Below are 19104 nucleotides of genomic sequence, written 5' to 3'. Positions count from 1 at the left end.
GAAGTGTTTCAAAGGAGGTCTGCTGCTCGGGACCCCATGAGAATGCAACACCCTTCCGGGTCAATCTGGTGAGCGGCACTGCGATCTTGGAGAAATCCTTAATGAATCTCCGATAATACCCTGCCAATCCAAGGAAACTCCTGATCTCAGAAGGTGACTTCGGCACCTCCCAACTCATCACCGCCTCAACCTTGGTCGGATCGACCAATATCCCTTCCTGATTAACAACATGTCCTAGGAATTGGACCTCCCGCAACCAGAAGTCACACTTGGAGAACTTTGCATACAACTTCTCTGATCTCAAAACCCCAAGGACCTCCCTCAAATGTTCCTCATGCTGCTCTCTAGATCTCGAATACACTAGAATATCGTCGATAAATACAATCACTGACCGATCCAACATCGGCCTGCATACCCTGTTCATGAGATCCATGAACACAGCCGGGGCGTTGGTGAGCCCGAAAGGCATCACCACAAACTCATAATGCCCATATCGCGTCCTAAACGCTGTCTTCTGGACGTCCTCATCCCACACTCTCACCTGATGGTACCCCGACCTCAGATCGATCTTGGAAAACCAAGATGCTCCCTGCAACTGGTCGAATAAATCATCGATCCTCAGTAACGGGTAACGGTTCTTGACCGTCAACTTGTTCAACTCCCGGTAATCAATGCACATCCGGTGTGAACCATCCTTCTTCTTGATGAACAGAATAGGTGCTCCCCACGGCGAGCTGCTCGGCCGAATGAATCCCTTCCCCAGCAACTCCTGAAGCTGCGAGGACAACTCTTGCATCTCTGGAGGTGCAAGACGATAAGGCACCTTAGCGATAGGCGCGGCCCCCGGAACCAGATCGATACCGAACTCTACTTGCCTCACAGGAGGTACTCCCGGCAGCTCCTCGGGGAAAACATTTGGAAACTCACGCACCACTGGGACCTCCTCAACTGATCTTGGTCTCTCGGAAACCTCCCGCGTATCCATCACATACGCCACAAAACCCTTACAGCCCTGCTGTAGACATTGCCTCGCCCTAGCGGCCGAACAAAAAGCTGATCCCGAACGGGTACCCTCGCCGTACACCGAAAGAACTCCCCCACTAGGGTCTCGTATAGTCACCAGCTGACGCTCACAGTCGATGACGGCGTCGAATCGGCTCAACCAGTCCATGCCCACAATGACACAGACATCACCCATCGCAATAGGAATCAGATCAATCGGAAACTCGACCCCGAAAATCTCTAACACACATCCCCGGAGAACCTCCGTGGCACAAATCACTCTCTCGTCAGCTATAGAAACTCTCAGAGGCCGACTCAACGACTCACGACTAACGCTGATATACTGACTAAAAGCCAAAGATACAAAGGACCGACTCGCACCTGAGTCAAATAATACTAGAGCAGGCACAGAGTTCACAAGGAAAGTACCTACGCATATCCTAACATAAGCATAACATCTCGACATCAAAATAAATACATGAAATAAAGCATACCTGCCACAACATCGGGCGCAGCGCGGACCTCCTCCGCAGTCAGCTGAAAGGCTCTCCCACGAGCCCTCGGGGCCTCGGCCTTCACCGGTCGAGTCTCAGTAGCCCTAGCAGTAGGTGCAGATCCCTGAAGAAGCTGGGGGCACTCGGCCTTCCGATGGCCTGTCTGGTTGCAATGAAAGCAAACCGTAAACCCCTTGGGGCATTCCCTAGCAATGTGCCCCTCCTTGCCACACTTGTAGCAAGCACCAGATCGACATGCCCCATCATGACCCTTGCCGCACTTTCCGCAAGTGCGGCCCTTCGGACCTCCCGTCCTCGAATCGGCGGACTTAGTCCGCTTGGCTGCCGGCTGAGACTGAGCCGGCTGCCGGTCCACCCGCTGAGACTCGGCCTCCTCCCTGGCCTGGGTCTCCAACTCAATCTCGCGCTTCCTGGCATTCGCCTGAAGCTCAGCAAAGGTATGATAGGTGGAGTTTGACACAAACTCCCGGATATCCCTCCTCAAAACACCCAAGTACCGGCTCATCCGAGCCTGCTCTGTGGACACCAGCTCGGGGCAGAACATCGCCCTCTCATGAAACTTCCGCGTGATCACCGCAACCGAATCAGTACCCTGCTTGAGGGTCAAGAACTCCTGAACCAATCGTTCCCTCTCCACCGGGGGTACGTACTCGTCTCTAAACATAGAGGTAAACCCCTCCCATGTCACTGCCGAAATCTCTGCCAAAGTGAAGTTCGCCGTCACGAACTTCCACCAATCCTTTGCTCCCAGACGGAGCTGGTTCAAAGCGAACCGTACCCTCAGATGCTCCGGACATGAACAAGTGTAGAAGCACCCCTCAATATCAGCGATCCACCTCATCGCAGCAATCGGATCCTGCGTCCCATCAAACTCAGGTGGCTTCGTGTTGCTGAACTCCCGAAACAGCAACGAGTCACCCCCTTGTGGCCTGGCAGCGGCCACAGCTGCGGTAGCTGCAGCGGCTGCAGCCTCAGACAATGCGGCGTACCGCTCTTCGAAAGTCTCCATCAAGGTGGTCTTAATAGACCCAAACATCTCCGGAATCTCAGCCCGGATCGCTGCAGCCACCTCCTCATGAATCATCTGACGAATCTCCTCGTCACTCACACCGCTCGAACTCGCTCCGTGGCGTGGTCTAACCATGATGTCTCTGAAATACAACATAAAACTATCAGAGACTCCATCGAGTATAATCGCACTCGATAACGCAACCCTACTCAGTCTCCGATATCCAGGGATTCTTACTTGGGTCTCCCACTGACCCGGCGTCTTCGGTAGTACGGGCCCAATACTACCGACCACACCGCATCTGCATTCATCCCAAATCTTCCTCCCCAAACCCCGGATAGTGAGTACCCTACTTTTGATATGCACTATCTACCTGCACGCTATCAAAGCATCTCATATCGGCAAACCTCCCTAGACTAAGGCATCACAAATCAGGCCACTCTAGTCCTATCATGAATACCTAGTCTTCTAGCATGCATAACAATTCATATCATAACTTGTTTCATAACATAACATTGTAAGGTATTTTGGGGATTTTTACCATTCGGGCGCTGACTGATCGTACACACTGCTTCTTTCTTGTTTACCACAAAATCATTTATAAAAGTTTATGCCTTTATTTTTAAAAGTTTTCCTCAAATCCTCGGTTTGAGTTCAGTTACGCCCGAAGGTGCACCCGAATCCCTCAAACCAAGGCTCTGATAGCAATTTGTAACACCGTAAATTTTCAAACAAAATTTTCATTTCAAAATAAGTTATTTTCATTCAAAACAAGGCATAAACATTTCAAGTGTCATATCAAAAATACAAGTCATCTAAATCCCAAGATCACAAAACATCTTTCAGTGTGTACAGATCACGTCGGCGCCTTCCCACGGTCCTCGCTAATACCTGAAACACATACATAACAACTGTAAGCATAAATGCTTAGTGAGTTCCCCAATATACAACTTACGCACATACGCCTTTCCAGGCCCTGACCTTCCGGTCCATGTGTCTCAGGGGACTTCCGTCCCTGCTGGGTAAACCTTCCGGTCCTACCCACGCCGACCTTCCGGTCCACAACACAACGCCTTCCGGCCCATAACACAATCGCCTTCCGGCCCATAACATATTGCCTTCCGGCCCACATAAACATACATAGCACGCATAACAATTAACTTATCACATATAGCACGTATATCACATATCATATCCGACCTTCCGGTCACACAGTCAAACCCTTCCGGGTACAATATAGTGAGAAGACTCACCTCGTGAATGTCAAAAGCTAACAAATCCCGAAGTCACTCGTACTCGATCCGCCGAGCTACAATCTCCCTATAACATCATACATCTCTTATTAACACTTTTATCTTCTAAGTTTGACTATCCCTAAGGGGTCAAACATAGGTCAACTCTGGTCAACGGTCAACGGTCAACTTGACCTGACTCGGCGAGTGCTAGGGCGACTCGGCGAGTCTAGACGTCCTCACCAATTCTCTAAGATCCCCTTTCTACTCGTTGAGTATCCTCCTTGACTCGACGAGTTTCTCCTGGAAGAATCGCGGGGCCACCCTGACTCAACTCGCCGAGTCTGAAGAACAACTCGACGAGTCCCAGTTAATCTTCAAGCTACTCGCCGAGTCTGTTCATCGGACTCGGCGAGTCCATGCCATGCAACCGCTCAAACTGCTTTCTAAGGTCAGAACTGCTCCGACCATTCATAGGTCTGGCCTTCCTAGACTGATTCATCACGTAAGGTCCTCATTTCAGTGCTCATAATACACCCCATGACTCATAATTTACATTTTGACCTAAGGCATAAGGATTCCAATCCAAAACCTCCATTGACTCCCGAAATGCTCAGGCATGGGACATTCTGGGCTTCCAAAGATCCCAATACAGGGTTCCAATCGTTTGGGGGACTAAGGTAACACTCAATCTAGCCACAAAAGGGTTCAATAAACCCTAATTCCATATATACATCAACATAGAAGGATGCAACTCGAAATATTACCTGAATAACGTGCTCTCTGTGTCCCCAATCCTCAGAACGTGGCTTCTCTTGTTGTTCCCTTAACCAAGCCTCCTCCTTTTTGCACAATAACACTTCCAAGATCAATAATGGTCTTCTACCTTGCTCTAGGTGCTCACAATCGAATTAGGGTTTCTCTCAGAGGACTAGGGTGAACAATGACGGCCATAAGGTCCCTTATATACGTCCCAAACCTGAACGGTTAGGGTTTTCGCTAAACAGCACAGACTCGCCGAGTCCATATCCGGACTCGTCGAGTCCAGTCGCGAACCCGCGACCAGTTCCGCGATCCTACTCGGCGAGTCTAGGCTCCAACTCGCCGAGTCCTCTCTTAAAACACCCAAAATCATAAATATAACAATACCTGAAATTCCGGGCTGTTACACAATATGATAATTTTCCATTTGAAAGGGATAAGAAACACAACAAAAACATATCATAAAAAAATTCCGAATAAATAAAAGAGTTAGAAATACAACAATAATACAAAAAATGCATTTATTTAAGCATGTTATAGTTTACATTTTATATTTCATTTTTTTGGGGGTGTTTCTTTGCCTGTCTAAATTAATATAATACCATTGTATTTAAAAATATCCGTTTCTATTTAATTTTTATTTTGAGAAACATCCTATCAAAATAAACTTTAAATATTGATTTTAATTATCAAAAATTGATTTTTATTCTAAATAGGCATGTCATATATTTATCATAAACTAATCATATTGTTATCAAATAAACAATCGTTTAATACTTTAATTATTCTTTGTACACGAGAGTCGCGATGTGTAGGACGGATAATTGTCAGTTTGTCACATATGCCGCGTCACCATAAAATAATTGAAGTCAAATTTATAAAGCAGATTAGATTGCAGGGTGGGTGTCATGACTCGGTTGGACTTGGGGGCCTCTAATTAATCGATTGCCTGGTCACAATCTTTCACTGATTGCCGTCTCCATTCTCTCATTACATTTCTTCAGTATGTTTCGGACCATATCCTCTCAATTATCTTACCAGATTTCCGCAATTTTCTGTATATAAATTTTCATGTAGATAATAAGAATTTTGATTTTCATATTTGAGCTACTGTATCACTTGTTATATGCTAATTTTACTTTGAATCTGTGTTGATGCAGAGGCTTTTTGACGGCATTCAACTGTAGCCAAGTTATTTCGGTTCAGGTTCTTCGTTTCGCAGATAAGCAGGTTTGAATCGCACGTACTAATTATATATTCCGATTTGCAAAATTCTATCTGTTTACCATTACAAATTACGGTGAATTTTGTTGATGCGATATATGTTCAGATCTGAAACACTGTATCACTTGCCTTTCAAAAATTACGTTGATGCAAATATAATCTGATTTGCAACACCGTATCACTCGATGTTTACAAACTACGGTGAATTTCGTTGATGCGAGGGTTTTTGATTCGATTCGACTACTTTTAAGTTACTTCAGTTCATATTTGTGTAAACAAGTTATTTTCAAGTTACCGTCAGTTTTGTGGATAAGAAATTTTTGATTCGATTAAACTATATCCAACTTACGGTCAATCTCGTTGATTCTGAGCTTTTTTTTTTTCGTTAATTCATATTTGTGTAAAAAAGTTACTTAATCGTTTTGTAACGTATGCTGCAGGATACATAATGGCTCAGATACTGCTCCATGGCACTCTTCATGTGACAATCTACGAAGTTGATAAGCTTCATTCGAGTGGTGGCGGAAATATATTCAAAAAGGTATGCCTATACCTATACCCCATGTCTTTTCATTGAGAAGATCCAACTTCCAATTTCATTGTATCGATTAAACATTTGTACCTTTTTTCAAAAAGGCAAAAAGTTTAGCAATTGACTTTTTGATCTCATTGGAGTTGATTCTTATGGCAGTTGGTGGCTAACATAGAGGAGACTGTTGGATTTGGGAAAGGAACTGCCAAAATTTATGCAACAATCGATCTAGAAAAAGCCAGAGTTGGAAGGACGAGGAAGATTGAGAATGAGGTCGAGAACCCAAGGTGGTATGAGTCCTTCCACATTTACTGTGCTCATCTTGCTTCTGATGTTATATTCACTGTGAAAGATGATAATCCCATTGGTGCAACATTAATCGGAAGAGCTTATGTCCCTGTTCGAGATCTCTTAGGTGGGGAAGAACTAGACAGATGGGTTGAAATCCTGGATACTGACAAAAATCCCATAAGTGCGGGTTCCAAAATCCATGTGAAACTACAGTTTTTCGATGTCACTCAAGACCGAAACTGGAATGTCGGGGTCAAAAGCGGAAAATACCCCGGAGTCCCTTACACATTCTTCACTCAAAGACAAGGATGCCGTGTTTCTTTATACCAAGACGCCCATGTCCCCGACAATTTCATCCCCGAAATACCCCTCGCTGGCGGAAAAAATTACGAACCACACAGATGTTGGGAAGATGTGTTTGATGCCATCACAAATGCAAAACACTTCATTTACATTACCGGATGGTCTGTTTACACCGGGATTACTTTGATAAGAGATACAAGAAGGCAAAAGGCGGGAGGTGATGTCACACTTGGTGAGCTTCTAAAAACCAAAGCAAGTGAAGGTGTTCGTGTTCTTATGCTTGTTTGGGACGATAGAACTTCTGTAGATGTTTTCAAGAAAGACGGATTAATGGCGACTCACGATGAGGACACCGAAAACTACTTCCGGGGTTCCGAAGTCCATTGTGTTTTATGCCCTCGGAATCCTGATGATGGTGGAAGCTTCATTCAAGACCTCCAAATCTCCACCATGTTCACTCACCACCAGAAAATTCTCGTGGTGGATTCCGCAATGCCGACTCCGGAATCACAAAGCCGGAGAGTCGTGAGCTTTGTTGGTGGAATCGATCTTTGTGATGGGCGATACGATTCCCCATTCCATTCCCTTTTCCGAACTTTGGATACGGCCCACCACGACGATTTCCACCAACCTAACTACCCCGGTGCTTCGATAACAAAAGGTGGACCCCGCGAGCCGTGGCACGACATACATTCGAGGCTAGAAGGACCGGTTGCGTGGGACGTGTTATTTAACTTCGAACAAAGGTGGAAAAAACAAGGCGGGAAGGACATTTTGGTAAATTTACGAGAATTGGACGAAATCACCCCTCCGTCTCCGATCATGTTCCCGGATGACCAAGAGACATGGAACGTTCAGGTTTTCCGGTCAATTGACGGTGGAGCCGCCTTCGGGTTCCCGGACACACCGGAAGAGGCGGCGAAAGCCGGTCTAGTCAGTGGAAAGGACAACATAATTGACCGAAGTATACAAGACGCGTATATTCACGCTATCCGAAGAGCCAAACGCTTCATCTATATAGAAAACCAGTATTTCCTAGGAAGTTCATACGGGTGGGAACCCGATGGCATTAAAGGAGAAGATGTTGGTGCTTTACATTTAATCCCGAAAGAACTTTCGTTGAAAATAACGACTAAAATTGAGGCGGGCGAAAAGTTTACGGTTTATGTTGTGGTCCCGATGTGGCCGGAAGGGATACCGGAAAGTGGTTCGGTTCAAGCTATATTGGATTGGCAAAGGAGGACTATGGATATGATGTATAAAGATATTATTCAGGCTCTTCAAGCTCAGGGGCGTGAAGAAGACCCGAGAGATTATCTTACGTTTTTTTGCCTTGGGAATCGTGAGATGAAACAGGAGGGTGAATATATACCCTCGGAATCGCCAGACCCGGATACGGATTACTTGAAAGCTCAGGAGGCTCGGAGGTTCATGATCTATGTTCATGCCAAAATGATGATCGGTATGATATCATAATAACTCGAGTAAATTACAATTTTGTTTCGTGAGTTTAGATGATTTTTTCGGTTTTGGTTTTTAAAGGAGTCACAATTTGCAATTTTGGTCCCTAAATCATTAATTCTAACTGCTTAGTTGTTTATCAATTAAAAATGACCACCTTTCACTTGGACCACGGGACCAAAGTCATTATGAAACATCAAAATGGCCTAAGATTATTTTTCCTTTGGACCACCTGACCATTTTGTGCTTGTGGTATAGGGCAAAATGGTCATTTTATATTAATTAACAAACGAGTAGTTAGATATTATGATTTAGGGACCAAAATCATTAGGAAACATTAAAATAAGGACCAAAATTGCAAACCAAAACCAAAAAAGTCATTTCAACTCTACCAAAAATGTAATATACTATTATAATTATCTTTTTCTTCAACCAACTATAAGATTAAAATGGTCATTTAAAAAAGTTAACTGTAGGTATATCTAACTATTGAGGGACGAAAATTACAAACTGCTTAAGCAAAACATAAACAATCATGTAAACTCAGGGGCCAAAAATGTAAGATCCAGTCTAATAACTTTCTTCTTCAATCTTCACTTGTGTGTTGCAGTGGATGACGAATACATTATCATCGGATCAGCAAACATAAACCAGCGATCCATGGACGGTGCTCGGGACACCGAGATAGCAATGGGAGCCTACCAGCCTTTCCATTTATCGACCCGCGAATCCGCAAGGGGTCAGATTTATGGGTTCCGTATGGCTTTATGGTACGAACACATGGGGATGCTTGATGAAAACTTCCAGAACCCAGAAAACATAAACTGTGTGAAAAAGGTTAATCAGATTGCTGAGAAATATTGGGATTTGTTTGCAAGTGAGAATCTTGAACAAGATTTGCCAGGTCATTTGTTGCGATACCCGATTGGGGTTGATAGTGAAGGTAATGTTACGGAATTGCCAGGAACGGAGTTTTTTCCGGATACTAAGGCTCGTGTTCTTGGTGCCAAATCTGACTACCTTCCTCCAATTCTTACAGCCTGAGAATTTTATGGTCGGTATATAATAATAATAATAAAAATAAGGTATGTTTGCTTTGGATGTGGTTAAGGTTAAATGAGGGAAGACTTGGGTTTTCTAGTGGTTTGTATTGTCTTTTACTTGTTTTCCCTAACTATGGCTTTTAGTTGATGCAACTTCTAATATTTTTGTGATTCCTGTTATATGTATAATGTATGTTAAGTGAGATATATATGCTTGTATCTATAAAAGGAATTTCATAACATATATATTTTTCATACATACATGTTACAACATAAATCCCAATAAGGCCCCAAACTGTCGGTTGAACCTTGCAAACACTCGTGTCATGGGTATGTGGATGTGGATTGACCACATGATATCTACGGTGAGGGCGATAATCCGTCATTGTGGTGAGGTTCAAAAATGGGTGTAATGAAGACTTATAACTGTTCCTAAACCGAGTATGGATTGTGATGATTATATTATGTCTAACCCTGTGTAACTCATCAAACTTCATAGATTAACCATAAGTAAGATGTTGCATAATGTCATCAACAAAAAGGTATATGCCAATGCACCTTTTCTTGAATCTCATGAGAAATGTCTCTTCAAAATCAAAGAGAAAATATATAGGCAAAGATTTTATCCATTACGTAACACAATTTCCATATAGAATGACTGTGTTGACCAACAGGAGTTCGAGCGTAGACCTACAATAGCCCTCATATTATCCTAAAACATGTCTAGCTTCTTGAGTCCTCCGTATAGTCTCTTGAGGCATGCCATCATATGCCTTCTCGAAGCCGATGAATACCATCCGAAGATCCTTAATTCTTTCTCTATATTTCTCCACAAGGTGCCGAACATGAAGTTGAATTGATTGAAGCGTACAATTGATTTGTCGGAGATTGTACAATTGATTCGAAACTCGGATGACTCAATCTTCTTTGTCAGAGATTGTACAATGGACTGAAGCGTACGAGATGTTTTCTAACGTCTTGCCGATTTCAATGTTCTTTGACTTCACCGCGAACCGGAGGGCGGTGCGATGATTGTGCACGTTTTGACATCAGCCTGGGCGGTGGGTGGTAGACACTGGGCGTCGTTCATGAAAGAGATCGTAGAGAAAACAGAAGTTCGACGATGAAAACACAACTCTGCCTTCGACATTACGCCCAAATTACCTTCTTCCACAATTTTCCTTTTCGAACGGTTGTAAATGGGAATGGTTTTTGTTGAAGGAAGATAAGAGATGAATGGGAGTGTGGATCATTTAAGGTTCCAGTGGTTATACTAATTAAAAGAGTAAAATATAAATAATGACATAATAATTTCTTTTAAGAGAAATCAAATATTTTTTATTATAGATTCTTCCTACGTATCATCCTATTCATTAAATCAAGACAAGTGTCAAAAATAAAATAAAGATAGATGAATTTAGAAATAGAAGGAATGGTATTCACATGTTATTGATTCATAATCTTATATGAGTTAAGTTGGAGGATAAATGGAAAGGAAAATAAAAGAATATTTAATATTTCTAACAAATATGACATGACAAAAGCAACCTATAAACCCTTCCAATATCCACAAAATGATGTATTAAACCCTTTATGACCTTAGATTACTGAAAAATTACAACCTTTAAACAAAACAAAAATAATATCTTGTAGGGCTATGATGGTCAACAAAAACAATAAAATCAGTCATATATGGAGTTTAACCAAAAATGATACTAGGCGTAGATTGGACTTTTGGATATGGTCGACTTCCTGGTAGCATCCAGCAAGATCCGTGGAGTATTTATCTAAACATAATTTAACATTTTTTTTTCGCGTTTCAATAATCTTGGATCTGATCTTTCGCCAAAAATTCATCAGCCAAGAAGAATCATTTCCAAGTATCTGAGTTCGCCGCTATCCTCTCGACCTAGGGCTTCCAATCCTTTCCGTTTCAGAAGGGGTTCATTCAAAGATTACCACCCAAAAGGAAGGAAAGAGACCAATGTATGCCCCTTTAAGGTGCGTCTTTCTATGTCAACGTTAATTTATTTTGCAATCGCCGTTATGTTTCAGCTGTATATGATTAATTCAACACGTCTATTGAATCAGGGCCTATTGATCTTTCCTCCTTTGGTGAAATTAAATCGATGTTTCTTGTTGGAGCACTGCTACGTTTTGGATTTGTAACAGCTTGGCTCTTTCACCTTGTTGCCTGTATGGGGTACGTTGCTTCATTTCATCAATTTCTGGAGTTTTCTTCTCATTCATCTTTCTGTCGATTGTTGGTTCTTTTGCAAATTTACTAATTATGTTTTTGCTGTGTAATAATATGAATCAATCTGTTTTGCTCAACATGTGATTGTATACCATCCTTTCATTATGTTCTTGTTATGTTTACGATTGTTAGGGGAAATTCATGAATACAAAAACGATTGCTTGTTAGAAAGCCCTAGATTCTAGACCTAGAAAGAAGGTGCATAATGATGAATTGTGACTTTCTAATCCTATATGCAATTGACACTAAGTGGTTCCATTTGTGACACAATAAATCATGATATTTTCATACCTGAAACACAATAAATCATGATATTTCCTTGTTCCTAACAGAAAAATTGAACTTTTTATCATCCTCTCTAGCACCAGTATATGAACTTATATGGTGTAACAGTAGCTTTATAGGTAAAAGGCTAAGGTCTAAATTCAAATAAAGATTCTAACTTTGTTGTGTAATTGCAAGTGTAAGTGTTGCATCTATAATAACATACATTACAATTAAAATGCTGATAAGATGATTAAAAGAGGTAAATAAAATCTTAATCTTTTAACTTGTAAGTTTATTCAATGACATCATTTGTAACAGAGCAGTTGCTGTCTTGGATGTGATGCGAAGCACAAACTGATCAAAAGTCAAAGTCAAAGTCAAACTCAAACTCGCCCAATGTCAAAACCTTGTATGGCAGATGACACCTGGACAAGTAGTAGATTTGAGATGGACAACACACGCGATCCATCTCTTGATTCTCATGACTTCATAAATCATGGCAAGAACATTATATATTTTTTACCCTTTTATTAATTTTCACATGTATTCTTTTATTCTTATTTCAAATAATAAAATTTGGTATAGGTTTTCTTCTCTGGAACCAAAGTAGACAGCAGTGGATAGGAAATAAAAGAAATAGACAAAGAAACAAGCCTCGCGAACCAAGATTGAGGTAACATTTTTTTTTTTTTTACTTCAAATTATTCGATTAAAATTAGGTTAATTTTGTAGAAAAGTTTAAAGAACCATTTTTTTTAATGGTTTTTGCAGTAAGAATGTTACCTATGATAGTTTGCTAGGTAGCAACAAGCCCTTTGCAAAGCCGGTTCCTCTTTCTGTAAGCCATTATTATTTTTTTAATTATTATTATTATTTTTTTTGTGGAAGAAGAAGACTCACAATATTTGGTTAAAACTTAAAATTTGCAGGAAATGGTAGATTTTTTGGGGGATGTATGGGAGCAGGAAGGGTTGTATGATTGACAATAGGTGAAAATTAAACTTAATTATAAATTGTGTTTTAGAATAACACCTTAGGTTATTATGTATTGTTTTTTTTTTATTATGTTTACTGTAATCTTTATTTATTTTTCTGGTATTGGACTATTTAACTGACTAGATCCATAGACAGAACTTGTAAAAACCCCTTGGTGAAAAACTTGAAAGTTGTAACTTTATTTGTCACCTAGGGATGTAAGATGTTGCATTAAGAAAAGAGGGGTTGTATTTGTATCTACAAGATATTTACATTGTAATTTTTTTCCTTGTTTTTTTATGATGTGGTTTTCAAGAAAATGAAGGTGGTTTTAGCGTTTTTAATGTTTCAAGGTGGCAAACTACATATTTGTTGTAGAAAACGTAGCGGCTAACAACCCGAACCAAGTTTTGATTTGTTTACACTTACATAACAATGGAGTCATACCTAAAGCATATGAGATTATTCACAAGGAAAGCTCGAGTTTCATATAGAAGGATTGAAATGAGTTGGGTTGAGCTAGCGCACTATGAATTTAAATGAGTCAAGCTTGGGCTCATTTACATCCTTAGTCATTTGCTCGATCTCTAATATGATCAAATTAATTGTAATTAAAACTATTGCTTTCACGAAACGCCCCAATACTTTTTGTGACCGGGAAGGACTGATTTCTATTAAAGGCCCAACTATCTATAGAAAATCCTTTTTTTTAATTTTCTTTATTATAGAATATATTATAGATTCGTGCAAGGATTTTGATATGTGTATATCTACAATTCAACTGAATTTATTGATTATTACATACAATTCTCTACAACTTGGAGTTATCAAACGTTTTTTCTTGGCAAGACCATAAGACTATTTTTTTTCTAGTGAAATATTATAATATTCTAATATTTATAAAAAATAAACATGTGTAATATTTTAATATTCTAAAACAATAATTTTAACATATTTTACATTGAAATATTGTAAAACATATAATTTTAGAATATATTGCATATTTTATTTTTATGAACAATAAAATATTAAATATTTCAATAAAAACATTTGGTCTCACGGTCTCACAAAATTGTGTTCGTCTCAAATGAACTCTTATATATATATATATATATATATATATATATATATATATATATATATATATATACACCTGCTATAGACATTTTTTTAGGGTTGAATTGTAAAAAACAGACACAAAAAATCAAATTTTCAGGTGTAGACATGGATTCCGTGGTGAGCTCTGAGGGCTTCACAGAATCCACTGTAGTTTTGCGGAATGACAAAATCATAATTAAATCAGGGGTATTAACGCAAAAAAATAAAATAAATAAATAAATAAATAAAACGCGATGAACTGTTGCGTGGAGGTGCATCCATGGGCCTCGTTAGCAACTCCGTGGAACTGTTCATCGATTTTATTTTATTTTTTATTTTTATTTATTTTTTTTTTTTGCATTATAACCCCTGATTTAATTACAATTTTGTCATTCCGCAGAGCTACAGTTGATTCCGTAGAGCCCTCAGAGCTCACCTCTGCGGAATCCATGTCTATACCCGAAAATCCAATGTTTTGTGTTTATTTTTTGGAATTCAACCCAAAAAAATGTCTATAGCCGGTATTTTCCCTTCATATTTATACATATAAAAATGTATTTATATGTAAAAAGTACGTATAAATTAGTAAATACATATGAAATGATATTTATATATTTTTATACCTTAAAAGGGTTTTTTTAAGTTTTTTATTTAAACGTATTTATACACTGTTAAGAAAAAAAACTTGATGACGATAGAACATATCGGTATAATGAGCAGATCAGATCATGCTTAAGTATGGTGGACTAGGGCATGCAAGCATGGTGAACTAGAAATATATAGTGAACAGACGACCATACTCAACATGCCTAAGTATGGTTAATAGACGATCATATTTAGACCATGTCATGCTTAAGTATGGTGGATAGACGACCATACTTAACATGCTTAAATGACACAATCTATATAAAAGATTTGATTAGATAAAGTAACCAAAAGTATGTCTCCCCAGTAAAGAGAATACTGAAGATAAATCTTCAAAACACTTAAGGTCAGGAGTGTCTCAAATCAATCTTCATCACCATCTTCACATAAGCCCAGACAATCTTCGTATCATTAAAAGGTTACCTTTCCATGTATAAAAACTTTTAAATAAAAAATAGAACTTTAAAAATGTTTTTTATAAATACATATATAAATATGTTGTCTGAGTATGATCGGTTGTCTGCCATAATTAGGCACTCTGAGTATGATCGTCTGTCCACTATAATTAGGCATTTTGAGTATGATCGTCTTAAACAGATCAAATAGAATTTATTATATTTATGCGTATTTTTTTATCGATATGTTCTAACATCATCTAATTCTTTGTATCGGTGTGCTCTATCATCATCCAGTTCTTTTCTTAAAATGTATAAATACATTTAAATGAAAAAGAACTAAAAAAATGTTTTTAATATATATATATAAATATATGTACACACACATTTTTCATATGTATTTATTATATTTATACATATTTTTTTTTACATATAAATACATTTTTATATGTATAAATATGTATTTAAAATATGTTTATATATGCATTTATTAATAATATTAATAATACTTTTTTTTGAAAAATACTATATTTATTTGAGTTTTCAATAAAATAATAAAAACAAAAATAAAAATAAAGATAAAGGTTTTATAAAAAAGTATCAATATTTTGGGTTAGTTTACGAAATAGTCCCAAATTAATTTTGTTACTGTTTGAACCGGAAAAAGGGTCAGAATGTAGCCTTCTACCTGTTTTTTGAACTTTTTTTTTTGTAAAAAGAATAATAATTTAAGACTATTTCGTAAACTGATATAAAATATTGAAATTTTTCTGAAGATTTTCCTAATTCAAATTTTTAAGAACAAAATTTTCTATCATTCTAAACATAAACAACATACTATTAGTAATGAGTTAAACAAGATTTGTTACAATTTCAAACTATTTTATACATATTATATTCATAATCATCATAACATAAAAAACATAAATTCATTAGTATATAGAAAATTATTTTATATTTATAATTATAGATAATAGTTTTTCTTATTATTTAACATTTTTTTTATATCTTATCCATACACAAGTTATAACCAAGTATTTATATAAATAAAATTAAAAACTTCTCAAAATTATAAATTCGTTGCAATATTATTCGTTTAACATATAATTTAAAAAATGTCATTTTTAATAATAAGGAAATACCTCAAAAATCAAGTGATGAAAAGTTTATAAGACAAGAATACATGTAGTTCTAATAGAAGGTAGTAGAATTTTCTTTTCCTGAAAAGCGAACAAGAAACAAGAAACAAGAAACTTCTCATTTCTTCTTCCTTTCTCTTATTTACCCCCTCAATTTCAAGTTTTCAACACCATCACCACAAACAAGCATAACAATGGCCATGTTCCGTTTTATCACTCAGAGTCACCGATCATCTCTCAAAACCCACCAATGGACCTCTCAACTCCTCCAGCATTTCACCATCACAACCACCACCGACCACCCTGAAAAACCAGACACAAAAGAGATTTCCATCTCCGATTCTACCAGAAAACCCAAACTCTTTTCACCAAAGAGACGCAGCCGGAGATCACCTTGGTCGAGAAACAATGATCGGAACTTCCTTCCTTCTCTCTCCGGTACCTTCACTCTCTTAAACTATTATTCACCACCGAAAATTTTCTTTCTTAATTATTACTAATTTCAAGATTTCTTGAAATTCACCAGGTGTTGGGCATGCCGTCGTGGAAGCGGCGGCGAACATGAACAAACTACTGGAAAACTTGTCTCTGTCCCATCTGATAAGGAGATTCAAAGAGAAAGATGAGAGTTACAGCATCAAGTATCAGATGCCTGGGCTCTCGAAAGATGATGTGAAGATTACAGTTGAAGATGGGATGTTGTTCATCCGAGGAGAGCATAAGGAGGAGGAGGAGGAAGGAGACGAGGAGGAGTATTGGACGGCAGCCAGATACGGGTACTATAACACTAGCCTGATGCTGCCGGAGGATGCTAAAGTGGAGGAGATCAAGGCGGAGATGAAAGATGGGGTGCTTCATGTAGTCATACCAAAAGATGACACCAAGAAGAAGAATGTCAAGGAGGTTAAAGTTGGCTAGGAATTAAGTAGTATCCATATGTATGAATTATGATTTTGATGTATAAGTACGTTATATATATGTAATGGAAATTTTAATAAATAGTGGATAAAAAACAGGCGAAATACGGCTTTGATATTCTTCCATGAGAGGTTTTATTGATGGTGGTAAAAGAATAAAAACAGAAAAATAAGGATTATTGTTAGAAAAACCTAATATTTTTTCTGATTAACCGAAAAATCTAAAAAAATGTTTAGAAAATGATAGGATACCAACTAAAACTTTTGAAAAAAATTTTGGCTGTTTTTTTGCAGATTTATCTGGTATCCTATCGGTTTCTATTATTTTGGTCAAAATATTGAGATATTTCTAAACATTGTCTTATTATTATTATTATTATTTCGAACGACTAACACACACCACCTATTAAATCTTCTCTTTTGTCCAAAACGAGATTTAAACCTTCAACCACTTGGAAATGGATATCTTTTCACAGCGTGACAACACTTGATACCTTTGGGCTATAAACCAAAATATTGAAATTTTTCTCGATTCAAAGACAATGACCAGAAGTTCATTCTCTATTGTGCCTAGTGTGCAAGGTAGATGTGCACTTCATTTAGAAAACAAGGTTTGAAAGGAAAGTGTGTTATGGTGGGGATTGAGCACTCCAATTTTAAAGGTCTCTCTAATTTAGGATAAACAAAGATCCTTCCAAATTCGGACAAGATAATGTTCCTTTGATCTGGAACAAAATTACCTAGTGTTAAGTATATAAGTATATGAGTACATGCATTGCATTGGATTTGCATATTACATGAAAGTATTTTTTGTATAAAGTATAATTGTGTAAAGTTTGTTTGTATAAAGTATTGTTGTTAAAATCCCTATTAGGTCCTGATTAATCCCAACATACACTGGTGGGTGCCCTTTTTAGTAAAATTATTCAAGATATGGAAGTGTATTTTGACATGAAAGTTCGACAGAAAGCAATTTACGAGCACCACATGTTCAAGATTTTCTTCTAGCTATACATATACATGGGCTTGGCCGACATATGTCTCATATGGAGTATCACACTATCCTTAAATATCGACTCATGATCCCAATATTTCCAACTGACAAGATGTGCCCGGTGTGCCGCAAGGCATGTGGTGCTCGTAAACTGCTTTTGGATGAACCGTCATGTTGAAATACGCTTCCATATCTTCAACAATTTTACTAAAAATGGAACTCACCAGTGTATGTTGGGATTTAGGGAAGGGGTGGTGCCCTTATGCAAATCGGGATGTTTTGTTTGACATATTTAAGCGTATCGATATTTCTGCCAAGAAAGAGGCACCTCTGAATTTCTTGACTGACTCGATAGAAGGAAGGGCAACCCTTAGATGGACTGATGTTTTTGTTTTTGGATGGGTTGGAGGGAAACACGCTTGTGTGGACCTTATAGGAGCATCCCTTTTCGTAGGCTTGAGGACTGGGGTTTCATGTCAAGACATGCTACTTTAAAAGCGGCTACATGCAAAGTCACAAAACAAGAGAAATCATGCTTGGAAAATCGATACATTTCATACCATTTGCGTTTGATACATTTGGTTTCCTCGCACCAGACGCGGTGGAGCTTATTAATAGAGTACAATGGATCATGCATAATAATGTTATATCCCCTAGATCTATGGATGTAGTCTTCAAAATAATTGGTTTTATCATACAAAATGGTTTAACGGCGCAGCTTGTCGTCCATTTTCCTTCTCACTCATTGTATTGTGATAACTAATTTATGTGAAATGGTTAACCCATTAATATAATTGAAAAAAAAAATTAAAAAAATCCCCTAATAGTCCCTAGGCGTTACCCGACTGACTAGAAGACGCCTAACAATTAATTAATGCCCATACAATGAATGAAATAGTAGCAAATGATAAAATTCTAACACTTTAAATAATTTATATCTCAATAGAAACTATTTAAGGAAAGATTAGTGTTGTATTAATCATATTAACGTATTTTGCTATGATATTAGTGATATTTATGAACTTTGTCTGACATCCCTAAAT

General features: G+C 38.2%; 3 protein-coding genes across 6 annotated transcripts; all 3 read left to right on the top strand.

Moving 5' to 3' along the window:
• Positions 1 to 5372: 5372 nt before the first annotated feature.
• LOC111909623 (phospholipase D alpha 1) lies at positions 5373 to 9616 on the top strand. Of its 3 annotated transcripts, none has more exons than XM_023905413.2 (5): positions 5373 to 5523; positions 5681 to 5750; positions 6185 to 6285; positions 6436 to 8332; positions 8942 to 9616. In XM_023905413.2, the coding sequence occupies exons 3-5, from the start codon at positions 6193 to 6195 to the stop codon at positions 9373 to 9375; spliced, it is 2424 nt and encodes an 807-aa protein (XP_023761181.1). In that variant the 5' UTR covers positions 5373 to 5523; positions 5681 to 5750; positions 6185 to 6192; the 3' UTR covers positions 9376 to 9616. The 3 variants fall into 3 exon arrangements, with proteins under 3 accessions (XP_023761181.1, XP_023761186.1, XP_042756190.1); XM_023905418.3 differs by having other exon boundaries at positions 5500 to 5577; XM_042900256.2 differs by lacking the exon at positions 5373 to 5523 and adding an exon at positions 5528 to 5593.
• A 1483-nt stretch (positions 9617 to 11099) lies between these two features.
• Positions 11100 to 13193, top strand: LOC111909640 (uncharacterized). 2 transcript variants are annotated; one of them, XM_023905424.3, is made up of 6 exons: positions 11100 to 11375; positions 11466 to 11577; positions 12222 to 12397; positions 12484 to 12571; positions 12670 to 12736; positions 12828 to 13193. In XM_023905424.3, the coding sequence occupies exons 2-6, from the start codon at positions 11504 to 11506 to the stop codon at positions 12879 to 12881; spliced, it is 459 nt and encodes a 152-aa protein (XP_023761192.1). In that variant the 5' UTR covers positions 11100 to 11375; positions 11466 to 11503; the 3' UTR covers positions 12882 to 13193. The 2 variants fall into 2 exon arrangements, with proteins under 2 accessions (XP_023761192.1, XP_023761200.1); XM_023905432.3 differs by having other exon boundaries at positions 11102 to 11375; positions 12217 to 12397.
• A 2898-nt stretch (positions 13194 to 16091) lies between these two features.
• Positions 16092 to 17149, top strand: LOC111910819 (26.5 kDa heat shock protein, mitochondrial). The gene is made up of 2 exons (XM_023906640.3): positions 16092 to 16588; positions 16677 to 17149. Exons 1-2 carry the CDS (start codon positions 16345 to 16347, stop codon positions 17066 to 17068), a joined length of 636 nt encoding a protein of 211 aa, XP_023762408.1. The 5' UTR covers positions 16092 to 16344; the 3' UTR covers positions 17069 to 17149.
• Positions 17150 to 19104: the final 1955 nt, after the last annotated feature.

The sequence above is a fragment of the Lactuca sativa genome, chromosome 1, assembly GCF_002870075.4.
Source record: "Lactuca sativa cultivar Salinas chromosome 1, Lsat_Salinas_v11, whole genome shotgun sequence".
Classification (NCBI taxonomy): domain Eukaryota; kingdom Viridiplantae; phylum Streptophyta; class Magnoliopsida; order Asterales; family Asteraceae; genus Lactuca; species Lactuca sativa.
The sequence above is the reverse complement of the archived record's forward strand: the minus strand, read 5'-3'. Positions and strand labels throughout refer to the sequence as shown.